At 44.8% G+C, this 19,051-nt stretch overlaps 1 protein-coding gene across 11 annotated transcripts in view; it reads right to left on the minus strand.

The window, feature by feature from the left end:
• KIAA0586 (KIAA0586 ortholog) overlaps nucleotides 1–19,051 on the minus strand; it is a 134,105-nt gene that overhangs the window by 54,942 nt on the left and 60,112 nt on the right. For 9 of the 11 annotated variants that reach the window (XM_073349974.2, XM_073349981.2, XM_073349977.2 and 6 more), the window contains 4 exons: nucleotides 15,444–15,551; nucleotides 13,797–13,877; nucleotides 338–531; nucleotides 25–143 (listed from right to left, as the gene is read on the minus strand). In XM_073349974.2, the coding sequence (XP_073206075.2) occupies nucleotides 25–143; nucleotides 338–531; nucleotides 13,797–13,877; nucleotides 15,444–15,551 (502 nt within the window). The remainder of the gene's footprint in view (nucleotides 1–24; nucleotides 144–337; nucleotides 532–13,796; nucleotides 13,878–15,443; nucleotides 15,552–19,051) is intronic. The other 2 variants (XM_073349975.2, XM_073349978.2) reach the window with 2 other exon arrangements.

Here is a 19,051-nt window from a genome sequence, read left to right on the forward strand (position 1 = left end):
AGCCCAACTACAATTCCTACTTACCAATGTCAGAGGTTACGGCCTCACTCTCTTCGCTGTCTGATGTATCCACACTGGGCATTCTTTCCTTCTGGACAGGGTACATCTCGCTAATAATTCGTGCCATTACTTCTTGTTCCACCCTGACAAAACAAAACTTTTGTATTTCTACCAGCAGGCTCTGAGACAGCCAAATTTACAGCACTCTCAATATATGGGGAAAACTTAATAAGACAAAGGGAAATAGTTTTAAAAAAATACTTGCGTTGATTATGTATTTCTTCCCACTACGTTTACAGCTGCTATTTTATTACCTTCCCCCTGACAGGAAACTCACCAGCTAATCAACCTATTTTCTAAAGTTTCCCTCCTTTCAATGATTTCATCCAGAATATCAGCTGGCTGTTGAAAAGCAGGAGCAGTTGGGGGAAATGGAGGGCCGTTATATTTTGGAGAAACAACTTCAGTTCGTCTATTAAATTCCAGGATTGGTTCAGACAATTCTGGGATTCCATCCTCCTCCTCCTGATCCTAGTTACAATAAAAACAAAGAGACAACCTTCAGCATTTTCGCTTTAGAAAATAGCTACAGTTGTGTTATAACATAGTATGCACACGCTTTCCTTTTACCATTTTGCAGTTAATATATAATATTTCAAGCCTAACAACCCATAAATCTGTGCAGTTATAGTGGTACAGAAGTTATTACATAAAACAGGATTTGGCTCTCCTGCCTGTGGTACATGAGCCAGGAAGATGAAGGATAACTCCAACACCGAGGAAATGTACTTGCAACATTGTAACTGAAGAAAGGGTGGGTGAGGTAGTATCTTTTATTGGACCAACTTCTGTTGGTGAAAGAGACAAGCTTTTGAGATTACACAGAGCTCTTCTTTAGGTCTGGGAAAGGTACTCAGAGTGTCACAGCTAAACACAAGGTGGAACAGACAAGGAGTAAATGCATGTTGCAAGAGGCTAATCAAGATGAAGCGGGCAGTTCACAGCTCTACAGTCATAGGATAAAAGGAGAATTAATGGGTTACAGATTGTTGTAATGACCCATAAATCCAATGTCTTTATTAAGTCCATGATTTTTAGTGTCTAAAAGAGATATTAATTTTAATTTCTTAAAATTTGTCTTCTGAAGGTGTTGTGTGAGGTCAGATATGAAGTGATCATTTTGTGAAAAGTCTTCACCCATGGGTGATACGGTGTTTTTCTCTTTTATCGCTTTTCTGTGCGAGTTCTCTTGAGAGCATAGAGATTGTCTGGTTTCACCCACATAATTGTTATTAGGGTGTGAAGAGCTCTGTGTAAGCTTGAAAGCTTGCCTTTTTCACCAACGGAAGTAGGTCCAATAAAAGATATTACCTTAGCCACCTTGTCTCTCTAACATTACGGGATCAATATGGCTTCAGCAACACTGCAATTATAACTGAAGTCACTTGTAATATGCATCTCAGAAATGCTGTCCCATGGCACAGATTTGCAATCTTTCCATGGATATCTATTTTCTGCAGAATGTACACTTTAATTTAAAATAAGTTTCAGTACCATCTGGCTGTGAAGATATGGACCAAAATGTGAATTTACTGAGCACAGCAGGTAAACTATAGCTCTAACAGCTGTGTCGTTACCTTGGAAGCTTAATGGTAATTTCGATACGCACATTTATTTTTTTCACTACATTTATTTGCTGAAGAGTTAGAAGGGATTTCTAAGTAATGAAATGTAAGACTAAAAAGCTTAATTTTCTGACCCTCCACCCCTTTTGTTTTTTGTTTGTTTTTTTCCACAAGCCTCTACACGTAACCATGGCCAATCACAATATCACACCACACTGTAACACTTAACAGAGGCACCAAGAAGGACCAGATCCTGCAACCTTTGTTTAGCATATAAATTTTTTTACTTATCCAAATAGTAAGAATCACACAGGGGTGAACGCTTTTCACAAAGTGATCACTCTATGGCCTGGTCTACACTGGGGGGTGGGGATCGATCTAAGATAGCGTAGCTGAAGTTGACGTATCTTAGATCGACTTAGAATCACTAACTTCGCGTCCTTACAGCGCGGGAATGATGGCCACTGCTCCCCCGTCGACTCCGCTTCCACCTCTTGCAGTGGTGGAGTTCCAGAGTCGATGGCAGAGTGATCGGGGATCGATTTATCGCGTCTACACTAGACAAGATAAATCGATACCCAATAGATCGATCACTACCCACTGATCCGGCGGGTAGTGTAGACGTGGCCTATATCTTACCTCTCAGCCCTCAATCTCAAAGGAAACCTGCACAACATTTTCAAAAGATGAGCCTGGGAGCTTTAATTCACAGCTTTGCTAGACACTAAAAATCATGGACTGAACAGAGATACTGGATTTATGGCTTATTACAACAATCTATAACCCACTAATAAGACCCCCAGCTGCTCACCCTGCTCCTTTCCTCCCTATCACTGGAGGGGTGTTAACGGGTCACTTCACCGTGAATGGCCCCTTGAAATATGTGCTATTTATGCTAAATGATCTGTTCCACCTTGAATTTAGCTGTGACATTCTGAGGCTACGTCTACACTAGCACGTTTTTCAGTATAACTTATGTCGCTCAGGGGTGTGAAAAAAACACCCCCTGAGCGACAAAAGTTACACCGACAGAAGTGCCGGTGTGGACAGCACTGTATCAGCGGGAGATGCACTCCCGCTGACATAGCTGCTGCCGCTCTTTGGGGTGGTTTAATTATGTCAATGGGAGAGCTCTCTCCCGTCAGCATAGAGTGGCTACAAGGGAGAACTTACAGCAGTGCAGCTGCATTTGTACAGCTGTGCCGCTGTAAGCTCTTTAGTGTAAACATCGTCTGAGTACGTTTCCCAGTCCTGAAGAACAGTTCTGTATAAGCTTGAAAGCTCGTCTCTCTCACCAACAGAAGTTGGTCCAATACAAAATATATTCTAGTACATCTTATCTCTCTAGTAAGAATTACTCACATGAGTAAGACCTGAAGGACTGACCCATAAGGTTATGTCTACACTGTAACAAAAAACCCACAGCTGGTGTGAGCTGACTCGGGCTTGCGGGGCTTGAGCTGCAAGGCTGTTTCACTGCAGGGTAGACTTCCAGGCTTGGGCTAGGGCTCGGTCTAGTAATCTCTGAGGTGAAGGGTCCCAGAGCTCAGGCTAAGAGGGAAAAGGGAGCAAGCATTTCCACTCTGATATTAAAGTTTCTCTCCCAGTCTTCCGCTCCACTAATTTTCAAATATTTTAAATTTGAAAAAGGTAATAAAGCTCCATACTGGGCACTAGAGCAAAAAATATTTTTGCTGTGGATTGGGGGGGGGAGGGGGGGAGGTTAACGTTCTGGTTTTTAAAAAAGGCATTTTCTTAAATAATGCATAACTTACAAAACAGACATATGAACATGATATTCACATTTGGACTACACCAAATAGAAATCTTACCCAAAAAATTCTATAACGATTTAAAAATAATGTATTAAATAGCACTATTCTATAACATTTAAAAATAATGTATCACATTTAAACTCAAATAAGGGTGCCATATCATCTTAAAATTACTCTGGGTGACTTGTGAGTTGATAAGCAATTCGTTCTGTTGGGATATATGCATTCATAGCCATAATTCATTCTCACAAGTGAATGTACAAATTCCTCTGTCTGGTGTTTCATTATGCGTGTTCTTTCTACTGACTATATTAACTCTTACAAATTTTCTTTGATGTCTCCCATTTAATATAATCTTTTCTAACGTGTTTAAAATGCAGACATCTGGATTAAATAAAGTAAGTATATGCAATAAATCTCAATGCAAATGCAATTAATAGTTTCTGGCTAAAACTTCAGCGGTTTTTCTACATTTCCAAATCACATACATAAAATTTTAAAATATATTTGTATTAGTATACCAATCTGAACAGAGAAGTATATATTATATTCATTTTGGGATAATACATAATCTTCACTGAAAATTAAATACAAAAATTATGTTCAGCCTTTAATTATACAGACTAAACCTATTTATATGTCATCTCTTCCAGTCTTGTCCTGAATGATATGTAGTTAATTCTGCATTTCACCTCCTAAGGGACCTTTGAAAATGTCTATCATGACAACCAACCAAAAAAATGACAAATTAGAAGTTATTTTAGATCTAGTTGGAATATTAATCATTCTATTTTTCAAAGTATCAAGTTGAGGCCCTCTCTATTTAGATCTCAAAAGTATATTCACATAATGTTATAGAAATAAAAAATGGCAGAAATGATCAGGTAAAATATGAGAATTTTGTTTTATAATTGAAAAATATATTAATAGTCTCTTATCAAAGTTCTCCAATAACTTAATCATGAATTTATTTTTTGACACTGTTGATTTTCAAAGGCTTTCATGGTGTAGGCTTTGGCTGCATTAGATGTCCTCTTTGAAAAACTCATCCTGATGAGTACAGCTAGTCAGAAAAACGTAGATGGAACCATTTTTCATGGGAAAATGCAGTTCCATCTATACCAAAATCCTTTGCAAAATCTTGTTGATTTTGCCAAAATTTCATTTAGAGGAAAAAGGAGGGGAATGTTCTGACAATAATGAAACATCCTGTTTCTACATTTCTGCTGGTCACACCCTCTGCTCCAGCTTGTTACCAGATCGTTGATTCCAAAGTTGCGTAAAAACAAGTAGAATATGATTAGTAAGAATAACTTCAATGCCAACTCGTAAACTATGTACAATAGGCTAAATGGCCCACATACTGTAGGTACAAAAATTATATTTTGCCCTTTGAATAAGCAGCCATTCAGGGAAGGAAGAAAAGAGAGTTACCTTTTCCATAAGTGTTGTTCTTAGAGATGTGTTGCTTATGTCTATTCCACAATAGGTGTGCGTGCTTGCCACGTGCACCGGTGCTGGAAGTGTTTCCCCTAGCAGTACCCGTAGGGGGGAGTGCCCCCCGCAACCCCTGGAGTGGCACCTGCCTGGCGCGGTATAAAGGGAGCTGTGCGCTCTCCCCACCCTCAGTTCCTTCTTGCCAGACAACTCTGACAGAGGGGAAAGAGGGTGGGATGTGGAATAGACATGAGCAACACATCTCGAAGATCACCAGTTACAGAAAAGGTACTGTCTTTTCTTCTTCGAGTGATTGCTCATGTGTATTCCACAATAGGTGATTCCAAGCTACATCTGTTGGAGGTGGGTAGGAGTTCACAAGTTCCCATGATGGAGAACAGCCCTGCCAAACCCGGCGTCATCCCTGGTTTGGGGGATGATCGCACAGTGCGAGGTGAATGTGTGAACTGAAGACCACGTGGCGGCCTTACAAATGTCCTGGATGTGGACGTGGGCCACAAAGGCAGCCGACGAGGCCTGCACCTGAGTTGAGTGTGCCCTCACAATGGGTGGCGGGGGGACACCCGCCAGCTCATAACAGGAATGGATGCACAAAGTGATCCAATTGGAAAGCCGCTGAGTGGAAATCAGCTGGCCCCTCAGGCACGCAGCCGAGGCGACGAACAATTGCGAGGACTTTCTGAATGGCTTGGTCCGCTCGAGGTAGAAAGCCAGAGCTCGCCTCAGGTCGAGCGTGTGGAGACGGCGCTCCTCACTAGATGTGTGAGGCTTGGGGCAGAGGACTGGTAGAAAAAAGTCCATGTGGTAGGCGGAGACCACCTTTGGGAGGAATGTGGGGTGTGAACGGAGCTGGACCTTGTCTTTCTGAAAGACCATGTACGGCGGCTCAGAGGTCAGGGCCCTGAGCTCCGAGACTCGCCTGGCCAGCGTGACTGCAACCAGGAAGGACACCTTCCATGAGAGGTGAGACCAGGAGCAAGTGGCCAGTGATTCAAACGGGGGCCCCATGAGACAAGCCAACACCAGGTTTAGGTCCCACTGCGGGACCGGGGGTCTAGAATATGGAAAAAGACGGTCCAAACCCTTAAGGAATCGGCCAGTCATAGCATGGGAAAATACCGTGTACCCTTGCACGGGTGGATGGAAGGCCGATATGGCTGCCAGATGCACCTTGACTGACGAGGGCATCAGGCCCTGGGCCCTCAGGTGGAGGAGGTAATCAAGGATAAGCTGGATCGGGGCGGTCACCAGGGAGACACCCTGGTCTGCCGCCCACCTAGAAAACCGGGACCACTTCGCCAAATAAGCGCGGCGAGTGGAGGGCCGTCTACTTTCGAGGAGGACGTGCTGAACCTGCTCTGAGCACGTCCTTTCCTCTCCACCTAACCACTGAGCAGCCACACAGCGAGGTGAAGAGCTGCCAGGTTGGGGTGGAGGAGGCGGTCCTGGTCCTGAGACAGCAGGTCTGGGTGGAGCAGCAACAGCCACTGCGGAGCTACTGCCAGGCCCGTGAGGGTCCCGTACCAATGCTGCCTGGACCACACCAGGACAATCAGGAGGACCCAGGCCTTGTCCGTCTTTATCTTCTCCAGGACCCTGCTTATTAGAGGGAACGGAGGAAAGGCGTAGAGAAGCTGGGCTGACTAGGATAAGAGAAAGGCATCGGAGAGAGTGCCCTTCCCCAGACCCACCCCGGAGCAGAACTGGGGGCATCGCCGGTTCTGCTGAGTCATGAACAGGTCCATTTGGGGAGTTCCCCACCTTCGGAAGAGTCGGTGGGCCACTTCCGGGTGGAGGGACCACTCGTGTTGCGAGGAAAAGTCCTTGCTCAAGCGATCTGCCCTCTCGTTCCGGGCACCCGGTAGGTGGAAGGCCTTCAGGTGGATGTCGTGGGCTATACAGAAGTCCCACAGCCTGAGGGCTTCATGGCAGAGGTCAGAGGATCGAGCCCCGCCCTGCCTGTTGATATAGAACACTGAGGCTGTGTTGTCCGTGAGGACCCTGACTACCTTGCCCTCCAGGTGCGAGCGGAAGGCCATACACACCAGCCACAATGCCCTGAGCTCCTTGACGTTTATATGTAAGGTCAGGTCTTGAGCCAACCACAGGCCTTGGGTCTGAAAGTTCCCCACATGAGCCCCCCAACCCAGGTCCGACACATCGGACACCGGTTCCAATGATGGCGCCCTGTCCCTGAATGGGATCCCTTGGAGCATGTTGTTTGGGGCGGACCACCACCATCAGGAGGTGATCACAGGGTCCGGCACGGTGAGGACCTTGTCCTTCCTGTCTGTGGCCTGGGAGAATTTCGAGGCCAACCAGAGCTGGAGGGGCCTCATCCTGACCCTGGCGTAATGAACCACATACGTGTACGCCAACATGTGACCCAAGAGTTGTAGGCAAACCCTGGCTGTTGTCACTGGGAACCTTGTGACTGAGTCGATGAGACCTTTCAGGGTCTCGAATCTGCCTGGCGGGAGAGAGGCCTTGGCCAACGCTGCATCCAGGAGCACCCCGATAAACTCTACGCATTAGACTGGGACTAACGTGGACTTGGTGTTGTTTACCAACAGGCCAAAGGCGGTGCACGTGGACAGGAGGAGCACCACGTGATCCCTCACCTGCGACCGGGAGGTGCCCTTGACAAGCCAATCGTCCAGATAGGGAAATATCTGGACCCCCCGCTGTCTGAGGTAGGCCGCTACCACCGACATGCATTTTGTAAACACCCTGGGGGCAGTAGACAGACCAAACGGTAGGACTGTGAATTGTTAGTGATTCTGTCCCACCACAAAACAGAGGAAGGGTCTGTGCCCCTCGAATATGTGGATGTGGAAGTACATGTCCTGTAGATCGAGGGCAGTGTACCAGTCCCCGGGATTCAGGGAGGGGATGATGAAGGCCAGGGAGACCTTGCAGAACTAGAGCTTCACCATGTACTGGTTCAGACCTCAGAGGTCAAGGATGGGCCTGAGCCCCACTTTGGCCTTCGGGATAAGGAAATAATGGGAGTAATACCCCTTGCCTGTGAACTCCTCAGGCACCACCTCTATCGCTCCTAGACCTAGGAGCCGACCCACCTCCTGCTCGAGCAGAGCTTCGTGCGAGGGATCCCCCAAGGGGGACGGGGTGGGGGGTGGTTGGGCAGGGAGGAAGTAAATTGGAGGGTGTAACCCTGGGAGATGGTGTTGAGGACCCATCAGTCCGAGGTTAGCGGCAACCATTCTGGGAGGAAAGCACACAACTGGTTGGAGAAGGGAAGCTTTATTGGGGGTGGATCCCTGATGAGGTGCCCCCAAGCGTCCCGTCAAAAATGCCTTTTCCCCACCTGCTTGCCCTTGGAGGACCCAGGCTGGGGGGCAGGCCGAGACTGCCTCTGAAGGCGTCTCTTATAGTCCTGCTGCTTCTTATGGTTGGCCTCATACTTCAGGAGGGCAGCCTGGGCCAGCGTCTGCTGCGGCTTGAACTTAGGTTTTGCCAGAACTGGAACATAGAGGCCCAGAGTCTGGAGGGTTGTGTAGGATTCCTTCATGCCATGCAGCCTTGTATCCGTTTCCTCCGCAAACAGAGCTTTCCCGTCAAACGGGAGATCCTGCATGGAATACTGAGCCTCGCTGGACAGCCCAGAGAGCAGGAGCCATGACGCCCGTTTCACAGACATCGCGGAGGCCATTGATCGTGCGGCCATATCCGCAGCATCCAAGGCTGCCTGCAGGGATGCCCTAGCAGCCGCTGCCCCTTCCTCCACTAGCGCCTGGAAACTCCTTCCTATTGTGCTCCTGGAGGGAGTCCTCAAACTTGGGCAGGGAGCCCCACAGATTGAATTCGTACTAGCCCAGGAGAGCCTGATGGTTTGCCACTCGTAACTGGAAGCCCCAAGATGAATAAATTTTTCCTTCCGAAAGAGTCCAGTCTCCAAGAGTCTTTGTTCTTTGCGGTCGGGGCTAGCTGACCCTGCCGTTCCCTGTGGTTGACCAACTCGACCACCAGGGAGTTGGGGACCGGGTGAGTATACAGATACTCACGCCCCTTAGTGGGTACAAAGTACTTGCGTTCCACCTTTTTAGAGATGGAGTCAACGAGACCGCTGTTTGCCACAGGGCATTTGAAATCTTAGCCACCCCTTCATGGAGAGGCAAGGCCACCCTATCCAGTGTCGATGGGGACAACACGTTAAACAGGGAATCTGAGGGCTCCTCCATCTCCTCTGCCTGGAGGTGGAGGCTTGCTGCCACCCTCTTTAAGAGTTCTTGGTGGCTCTGAAGTCCTCCTGCAGGATACGGGGGGGGGCAGGGCTGCAATCGCCTCCTCCGGGTTGGACTCTGGGCACGGTGCCGAGGACGCACGTCCCACCACCTCCTTTCTTGGGGGTCTGGAGAGGGAGGCCGACGGTGCCTCCGAAGCTCCAGCCACCGAGCGAGTTCCCACCGGGGGCTGCGCCGGAGGCCACAGTGCCCACTGGTACCATTGGGCCGGCCATGATGCTCCGTGCCACTGCATCTGCTGTGGCACCAGCGGGGCTGGTTGTTCGGGTTGGCTGGCCTTGCCCATCGAAGGACAGCTATGAATGGCTATGGCTGGCGTAAGATCTGTTGCTGTTTCTGGACCAGGAGGAGCAGCAGTGCCGGGATCTACGACAGTCATGGGACCGCGATCTCGACATGGAGGACCAATACCAGCGGTAACAGCTGCTCCGTGAACGGCCTTGATGGGCGGACCCGCAACAGTGAAAAGCTGGCAATCGACGCCCGGCAGTGCATTGTCTTGGCAGAGACTTGGAGTGGGAGTCCGAGCGGGAACGGTGTCGACAACCATGCCACGACTGACTGCGGTACCCTCTCCGAGAGGAGGACTGATGGCGACGCCCGCTGTGCTCCCGCTGATATTTGCTCCTTGAGGATGAGTGGTGCCGCGAGTCCCAGCCGGACGGAACCAAGCCAGACAGTCTGGTTGGCGCCGAGGTTGATCCACCTGGACTCTGCCCTGAGCGATCGCTAGGGGGTGATTGGCATGGGGAACGTTCTCTCGATCGAGACCGGTACTGGGCCGGAGGCGACTGCGGAGATCCCAGTGGTGGCTTGCCTCTGGAGTGCGGGGCCGAAATCAGTAGCGCTCCAGGCACCGGCGTGGACAGAATGTCCCATGCCGCCTGGAGAGCTTCAGGGGTGGACAGCATTCGGACATCCGGAGAGGCCTGTTCTGAAGGGGCTGGGCTACTACGCTGAGTCGGAGGCCTGGGGCCCAGTGGGGATCGAGGACTGCCCGACACGGGCCTAGCCTCTGTCCCAGACTTCCGTCTGTGCCACTGCGAAAAGAGGGTCTTCCTGGCCCTCTTGGAGTGCCCCGACTGGTCGATGACACCGGAGGTTCGCCGCGTACCGATGCCGCGGTGCTGGGTACCAGTTTGGAGCGGTGTGCTGAGGTCAGGGTCAGCACTGACTCCATCAGGATGGCCCGGAGCCTAATGTCCCTTTCTCTTTTGGTCCGAGGCTTAAACGACTTGCAAATCTTGCACCTTTCGTTGATATGGGTTTCTCCCAAGCAGCGCAAACAGTGTGCGTCTGGGTCACTTCTTGGCACAGAAAGCCTACAAGAGCCGCATGACTTAAACCACAGGGCGCGGGACATGCCCCGGCCCGGGCTCACTGACTAACTAAACTAAACTAATTACAGGTACTAACGCTGAACGAACAAAAGAACAGTTCTGGGGACGAGCTGCAGCAAAGCTGGAGTAGAGCAGTTCCGACGCACCTTCACTGCTGGCAAGAAGGAACTCAGGGTGGGGGGAGTACGCAGCTCCCCTTATACCGCGCCAGGCAGGTGACACTCCAGAGGCTGCAGGGGGTGCTCCCCCCTACAGGTACTGCTAGGGGAAAAACTTCTGGCACCGGTGCACGTGGTGAGCATGCACACCTATTGTGGAATACATGAGCAATCACTCAAAGAAGAACTGTGGATGCTGCTACTATTGTAAAGGATATTATCAGATAAGAAATTTCCCATTCTATAACCCTATGTCTCCCACAGTACTGTCACATGTGGGAAGTAGGAGGAGAGAACAGGACTAGGGAGGGATGAAGAAGTAGAATAAGAAGTGAAGGAAGGGCTTTTCCCATCAATTGCCAAATCAGAAAGCAACTTCTGGATCAATGCGTGCAGCACCTTCCTTTTGAAGGACTCTTCTGCAGAGGATAGAAAGTCCACCTTATAGTGTCTAATAAAAGGGTTAATAAAGGACCATGTTGCTGCCCAGCAGATCTCCTCAGGGGAAGAACATGGGCAGAAAGTGCCTAAAGACACCGTAGATATTGTGGAGCGTATTTTGATTCTGTCAAAACAGGTTCAACCTGATGCCTTGTATGCCTTGACAATGCATAATCTGATCCATCTAGCCAGACATAATTTGGATAGCTGGAGCTCTTGTTACTTCGGATGAAAGGAGATGAACAAGGAAGCCAATCTTCTCATTGAATCAGTGCACTCCATATATCTCTTTAGTACTCCAAAAGCATCCATATTATGCCACAGCTTTTCTGCAGGATGCTGTCCCCTATGTGGCACGAAAAGATGAGTTCACTTTTGACAAGAAAGATTATGAGTTCCTTCATACCACTTTGTCATTATGAATGACTTAATGAGATTTATGTATAGATAAAGCTGCCAACTTAAAGACTCATCTAGAAGTTGTGAAAGCAACCAAGAAATAGGTTTTGATAGATCTGTAGAAAGGTGAGGATCCATGTAAATGGTTTAAAAGGGTGCTTTCAGCGCCAGTGGTAAGTCCCATTTAGGAAAGACTGGTCTGACTTCAGGTCTAACCAGTCTGACTGCTCTGAGAAATCTGAATACTTTGATTCTTTTCCAAGGACATCTAGTAAGATGCTACTTGTGGCCAACATCTGGCTGCGTACTGCAGTGTTGAACTGTCCCTCAAAACTACACACAGGAAGGGAATAGTTCATATGTATCAGAATTGGGGTTGACACCAGACTGCAGAACACGAGTGTCCACATGGATGGGATGGCTATACTGGTAACACTGTTAAAACTCTTCTGTGTACATAGTCTCTAACAATTATTGTTGAGGAGAAACCTTCAAAATGAGAGCCTGAAACAACAGCTCTAGGGTGTGAACTGTCCCATTTATTTCAATGGGTGCTAACTCCAATGCTAATGAGGATACATTGATTGTCAACAGAGTTAATTATTTCACTGCCCTCCAAAGCATAAAGAAAAAGAAAGGGTGTAACTTGAAGTTCTACCCTAGCATTTCCCCAAAGTGCAAGTTGCACCAAGAGATAAGAGGGCAAATGCAGAAGGGTTATACATTACCACAGGTAGGCCTTTAACATGACATGGCAGGACAGCAATGGGGGTACAACAGATTTCATCTTCCTCTAAGGGGACTCAACTTTCAAAAATTTGGGAACTGCTGCATTATCCAGTGACAGAGTAGCTAACTAAAATTAGCATTTTAACATCTTCAGTATCTTCTGGACCTATCTTCTACCACAAGAAATCAGAGAGAAGTACTGAACTCAGAGAAAACTCATGGACCAAAGTACCAAAAAATCCTGTCCACATGAAATTGAAAAAACAGGAAGTTTTTTGACAAATACTTATCTTCTTAACTTCTAACAAATTTACTTTTCATGGGGGAAAAAGGCCAGTTTTCCTGCATAACATTTTATGGACATATCTCCATGCACATTCAAAGCAAAGCTATTACTATAAAAGAGGATGCTTTTGAGGTCTTAAATATTTCTGTCACTCCGGAGACCTGATTTTATGGCTCCACATTATGTTTGTCTTTAAGAACACTATATATATGGTCATGAGCCAAACATGTGTTGCCATTGAAACACTATTTTGCTTTGTGGTTAAAATGCAGGCCATTGCCAACAACAAAAAATAAAAGCAATCCTGGAGAAATATGAAAAATGGAGAACTCATATTAACATTTAAAGAATTTAGATGCTGCTAGGTTCTTTTTATTGTTATTTCTTAAATTGATTTCTTAAGTAGTTTCCCTGTTCGTTTTTAAAGAATAAGCCTTTGTGCAAATAGAAAAAAACTGCCCAAGTAGATTTATTAGTTCTTTTAGAGAAGTTCTGGTCATTATTTTAAAGAGTCATTTGCATAGTTTTGACAAGACTGGAACATATTCTTTGATATACTGTACATTTAATACATATATTTCTGAAGTGAATTTATCATACTGGTCACAAATGGAGCTCTCTGACTGGCTGTCAATAAGGTTATTTGCATGTTCGTATACTTACAGGGTATTACTGACAGTTTTTCTTACTTTTATTTCCAAAATCCATTTGGTAATAAGAACACAATATACGCAATTCATTTTCAAGGGCTGCAACATCACCAAATGATCTATGCTCTGTCAGAATACTTGATATTAACTTACTTCATTGCTATTCTCCAATAAGTGCACATATAGGTAGGTCTCGAATTCTAGTACCACTATTGACTCTGAAGTGCTGTTCTTTGACGGCATGTCTTTATTTCTAAGGAGTCTAGGCATGTACAATTAAAACCCAGTTCTTAAAATTAAGTTAACTCTCTTCCTTCATGCATCCGATGAAGTGAGCTGTAGCTCACGAAAGCTTATGCTCAAATAAATTTGTTAGTCTCTAAGGTGCCACAAGTACTCCTTTTCCTTTTGCGAATACAGACTAACATGGCTGCTACTCTGAAACCAGTAAGTAAGAGCTGGCCTATCATTTCTTGTTTCTCCCAACCAAATGTTTTTAGTCATTTAAAAACAAAATTACTTGGCATCCAACCATTTAAAACTACCCCTTTCAATCTCAGATAAAGCTAAACTAAACAAGACGCATATATTGTATAAAGTACAATTTTTAATGCTTTATTTCATATTGAGGAACAGAACAGAACTGAAGGCATCTTTGGGATGTAATTACCTGAATAACATCAGTAACATCCACAAAATTAGTTCCTGGGAACTTTATATCTTCCTCCTCATACTGAGTTTGTTCTGGACCCTTATAAAAGGTAGACAAAAACATACACATCTGAAATTAAGAAGGTATAACTGTAGAAAAACTTTATACTGAGAATATGATCAAGCTACAGTGACCATCTTGTTGCACACTAATTAGATCTTAAACAACCACCATGCAAAAATGTTTTATCCTAACAGAGGGATTTCTCTATAGACCAGAAAGAGGACTGGATGGTATCCATTAAGCAATTCAATAAAATGAATGCTAGCACTCCTTGGACTTGGCTGTAGGATTTAATAGAATATCTCCGCTTCAGAATCTCAGGACAAAATTATTGTTATAACTATCAAACTTTTTTTTTTAAAATACACAAGAGAGGAACAAATGACTGCAAAGTGAATCACTCAATACCTAAATTAAGGTTCCCCAAAGCAACCTTAACTCTACTTCCTTGTGCATAATCATTACAAACTAGTTTTTAATTACATGATCACAAGCTCTTTTGCGGGGGGAGGGGGTGTGATGGGGGACGGGGAGAACACTGCCTCATTCAGTGGCAGAATAAGAATGAGAGTTCAGCGGAATGATGAATGAGTTGTGTAGTGAATGAGGCAGGGGTCTGCAGGAACTTCACCTCATGCAGTGAGGAGGCTGGTTGGTGTGCAGTGAATGAAGCAGACTCACACATGCTGAACAGTTAAGGAAAAAAGATATATTGAACAGTTGCCTCATTCAGTTCACATAGTTCAGCCTGTGTACTGAATGAGGCAGAGGTCCTGTGGAAGAAACAATACATGATCTTGTAATCATACACTTCAGTTTGCAACCTTAACATTCTTTACATAGTTTTCTGCCTGGAAGTCACACACAATCTTTATTATTTCCTAAATGCTCTATGACAACTCCTGAAAAGTGATATGGGTAAAATCATGATTCGTAGATCTGAAGGCCAGAAGGGGCCATTATGATCATCTAGTCTGACCTGCACAATATAGGCCATAGCATCTCACCGAGTAGTTAGTGGCTTGCCTGTGTTGCTGTGTAAGGGAGCACAAGGCACCTCCTTACTCTCTTACACAGCTACCTTGTATTGTCGGTCTGTGTGCAGGGCGGTGAGGTGATACACAGGGCCACTATTCCCCACCCAAGGCAGGTGGACAGGGAACGGACATAAAGAGCGAAAGGAGTAGGTGAAGTCTTCTCTCTTCCATGTGCCAGCTAATACAGCTCAGCCTGCCTGGATGGAGAAGCAATGTGCTCCTGGTTTGGGCCAACAGCAGATTACTTCCTCCTCCCCGCCGCAAAAGAGTCACAATTCTTTCCCTATGCTGTTCCTGGGGTAGGCACAGCTACGCACCATCCCTTACTCAGGGATGGAAGGAAATTAACGATCTACACCCTGTTAAAGATTTTGTTTAAAATAAATAAATAAAAACCCACCCATCTTAGAAGTCGCAATTTAGTTCTCTTTTCTGTTTACTAGTGGGCCTACTTTCTTTAACAAAGAAGGAATACTACATTAGATCATTTGATAGTAATTGAACATTAATGTATTAATATCTACTTATCAAACTAACACCGATTCTTAGGCATTTAGACCAATACCTGAATCAGACTGCTGACAGGAGGAAGTGCTGCTTCAGAGCTTGTAGGAGCCTGGTTTATACTCACGCTGTCATTTGAAAGACTGTCAATATCTACATTTGGTAATACCTAAAATGGAAAACACCACAAGTCCAAAGTCTAAGTCTGTATTAATTAAATTTTCCTCTGTTCAAACTTTTCATAAGAACATGGAATGGCTCCCCATTGTCATGCCTCCACCTGATCAGGACTGGATTTTAAAGACAGATTTAACATAATAAACAAACTAAGAACATTCCCCCAAGAGTACTTCCTTCTCCTTTTTTTCTGTTATCTTACTTTTACTGCTCTCCATTTCATTTGAGGTCTTCAGTTTTGTTATCTATAATAGATTAACACCCTGGGACCTTGTCATCTTGTATGTTTTAATTGCCAAACACATGTATGGTAATTTTACATAATAAATACACCACCCCAATTCACATCAATTATTCAGAATTCTGTGATTGATTGATTAATGGGTCATTTATGTTGCCTTATAAACAACTGTGTTGTTAAGTGTACTTTTAAGTAATAAGCAGTAACTATTAATTTTGTAATAGACACATTGTAATAGATGTACAATCTTTGTACAAAACAGTTAGAAGAAGAATTAGAGTGGTTATGTTCTTTGCAGTGACAAAGATTTTTCAACAGGTACACAAATGCATCAAAAAGAAATGTAAGTACTAGTTTAAATCTTTGACAAAAGCCTCATCACTTGGAACATTTAAAGCTAAACTGAACAAAGCACTACCAAAAAAGTGTGTTGATGAGAAAAGTAGTGCACTGGCAGAGGGATGGACTACATGTTCTGTCTGGGATTTTTTTTTTTTAATTTCTGACTTCTATTATTCCAAAGTAGTTCTATTTAAAGGGGGGAGGGGAGAGAGGGGAATACTGACAGCATATCTTCTGCTTCAGTTTGATTCTCCAATGAAAACAAAATACTGAATTTTTGACAAAACATTCTTTTCCATTTCCATGACAACAGACTCATATCACAAACATGGAATTAGGACTTCAGTGGTTGACTGGTCTGAAGGGAAACTGTGTTGCAAGGAAACTCATATTTAAACAAAGATTTTAAATGGCAAAGCATTCAGCCAAGTAAATTGCTATTGTTTTAAATAAATTAAACTCTCCTTTTCAAGTTTGCTCCAGCATGAAAGTCTCCCTCTAAAAAAAATCACAGGGCTGTTTTCTCCTCAACACAAGGATTATACTTTCAGATATGTTCTTTTTCCAAACAACTCTATTCTGGTTAAATAATAAAAATAATTGTAAAAAATTTCAAAACAATTTGCACAGGATGACTGATTTTTGTTTACACTATACCATACGGTGTTAACATTAAGAGAAAAGGCATCCACCAATACCAAATCATTCACATAGAATCACAGAAGTGTAGAACTGGAAAAGACCATCATAGATCCTCTAGTCCAGACCCCTGCACTCAAGGCAAGACTAATTATTAACTAGACCAGTGGTTCTCAAACTTTTGTACTGGTGACCCCTTTCATATAGCAAGCCTCTCAGTGCAACCCCCCCTTATAAATTAAAAACACTTTTTTATATATTTAACACCATTATAAATGCTGGAAGCAAAGTGGGGTTTGGGGTGGAGGCTGACAACTCGCGACCCTCCATGTAATAACCTCGCGACCCCCTGACAGGTCCCGACCCCCAATTTGAGAACCCCTGAACTAGACCATTCCTGACTGGTGTTTGTCTAACTTGTTCTTAAAAACCTCCAATGACAGAGATTCCACAATTTGTTTCAGTCCTTAACTACCCTGACAGGAAATTTTTCCTAACGTTCAACCTAAACCTCCCTTACTGCAATGTAAGCCCATTGCTTCTTGTCCTATCCTCCTCGTAACAACCTTTTATGTATTTGAAAACTATTATCATGTCCCCTCTCCGTGTATTCTTCCCCAGACTAAACAAACCCATTTTTAAAAATCTTTCCTCATAGGTCATGTTTTCTAGACCTTTAATCATTTTTGCTCCTCTGGACTTTCTCCAATTTGTCCACGTCTTTCCTGAAATGTGGTGCCCAGAATTGGACACAATACACCACTGAGGCCTTATCAGCGCAGAGTAGAGTGGAAGAACTATTTCTTGTGTCTTGCTTTTCAACACTCCTGCTAATACATCCCAGAATGATGTTTGCTTTTTGGCAACAGTGTTACACAGTTCACTCGTATTTAGCTTGTGATCCACTACAACCCGCAGATTCCTTCCTAGGCAGTCATTTCCCATTTTGTATGTGTATGATTGTTCCTTCTTAAATGGAGTACTTTGACTTTGTCCTTACTAGATTTCATCCTATTTACTTTAGGCCATTTCTCCAGTTTATCTAGATCATTTTGAATTTTAATCCTATACTCTAATGCACTGATAACCCCTCCCAACTTGGTACGTCCACAAACTTTACAAGTGTACTCTCTATGCCATTATCTAAATCATTTGTGAAGATATTGAACAAAACCGGACCCAGGACCAATCCGTGTGGGACTCCACAGCTTGACTGTGAACCACTGATATGTACTCTCTGGGAATGGTTTTCCAACCAGTTATGCACCCACCTTACAGTAGAACCATTTAGGCTATATTTCCCTAGTTTGTTTATGAGAAGGTGATGTGAGATAGTATCAAAACCCTTACTAAAGTCAAGATATATCACATCAACTGCTTCCCACCTATCCACAAGCCTTGTTACCCTGTCAAAGAAAGCTTTTAGGTTGGTGTGACACGATTTGTTCTTGACAAATCCACGTTGACTGTTACTTATCACCTTATTATCTTCTAGGTGTTTGCAAACTGATTGCTTATTTGCTCCATTATCTTTTTGATTACTGAAGTTAAGCTGACTGGTCTCAGATTCATAGACTTTGAGGTCAGAAGGGACCATTACGATCATCTAGTCTGACCCGCTGCAGGCCACAGAACCTCACCCACCCACTCCTATAATAGACCCCTAACATCTGGCTGAGTACTGAAGTCCTCAAATCATGATTTAAAGACTTCAAGTTACAGAGAATCCAGCATTTACATTAGTTTAAACTTGCAAGTGACCCGTGTCCCACGCTGCACAGGAAGGCGAAAACCCAATGGGGTCCCTGCCAATCTGACCCAGGGGAAAATTCCTTCCCAACTCCAAATATGGCGTTCAGTTAGAGCCTGAGCACATGGCCAAAACCTACCAGCCAGACACTTGGGAAAGAATTCTCTGTAGTAACTCGGAACCCTCCCCATCTAGTGTCCCATCACTGGCCTTTGGACATATTTGCTGCTAGCCGTCCCGTAGGCAGTCTCATCATACCATCCCCTCCATAAACTTATCAAGCTCAGTCTTGAAGCTAGTTAGATTTTTTTCCCCCCACTGGTCGTAATTACCCGGGTTGTCCTTATTCTCCTTTTTATAGATTGGCATTATCTTTTCTCTCTTCCCATGCTCTGGAATCTCTGCAGTCTTCCATGAGTTTTTGAAGATAATGGCTAATCGCTCAGATATCTCCTCAGTCAGCTCCTTGAGTATTCTAGGACGTATGACTTGAAGACATCACCCTGGTGACTTGAAGATA

The sequence above is a fragment of the Lepidochelys kempii genome, chromosome 6, assembly GCF_965140285.1.
Source record: "Lepidochelys kempii isolate rLepKem1 chromosome 6, rLepKem1.hap1, whole genome shotgun sequence".
In the NCBI taxonomy this organism is placed as follows: Eukaryota; Metazoa; Chordata; order Testudines; family Cheloniidae; genus Lepidochelys; species Lepidochelys kempii.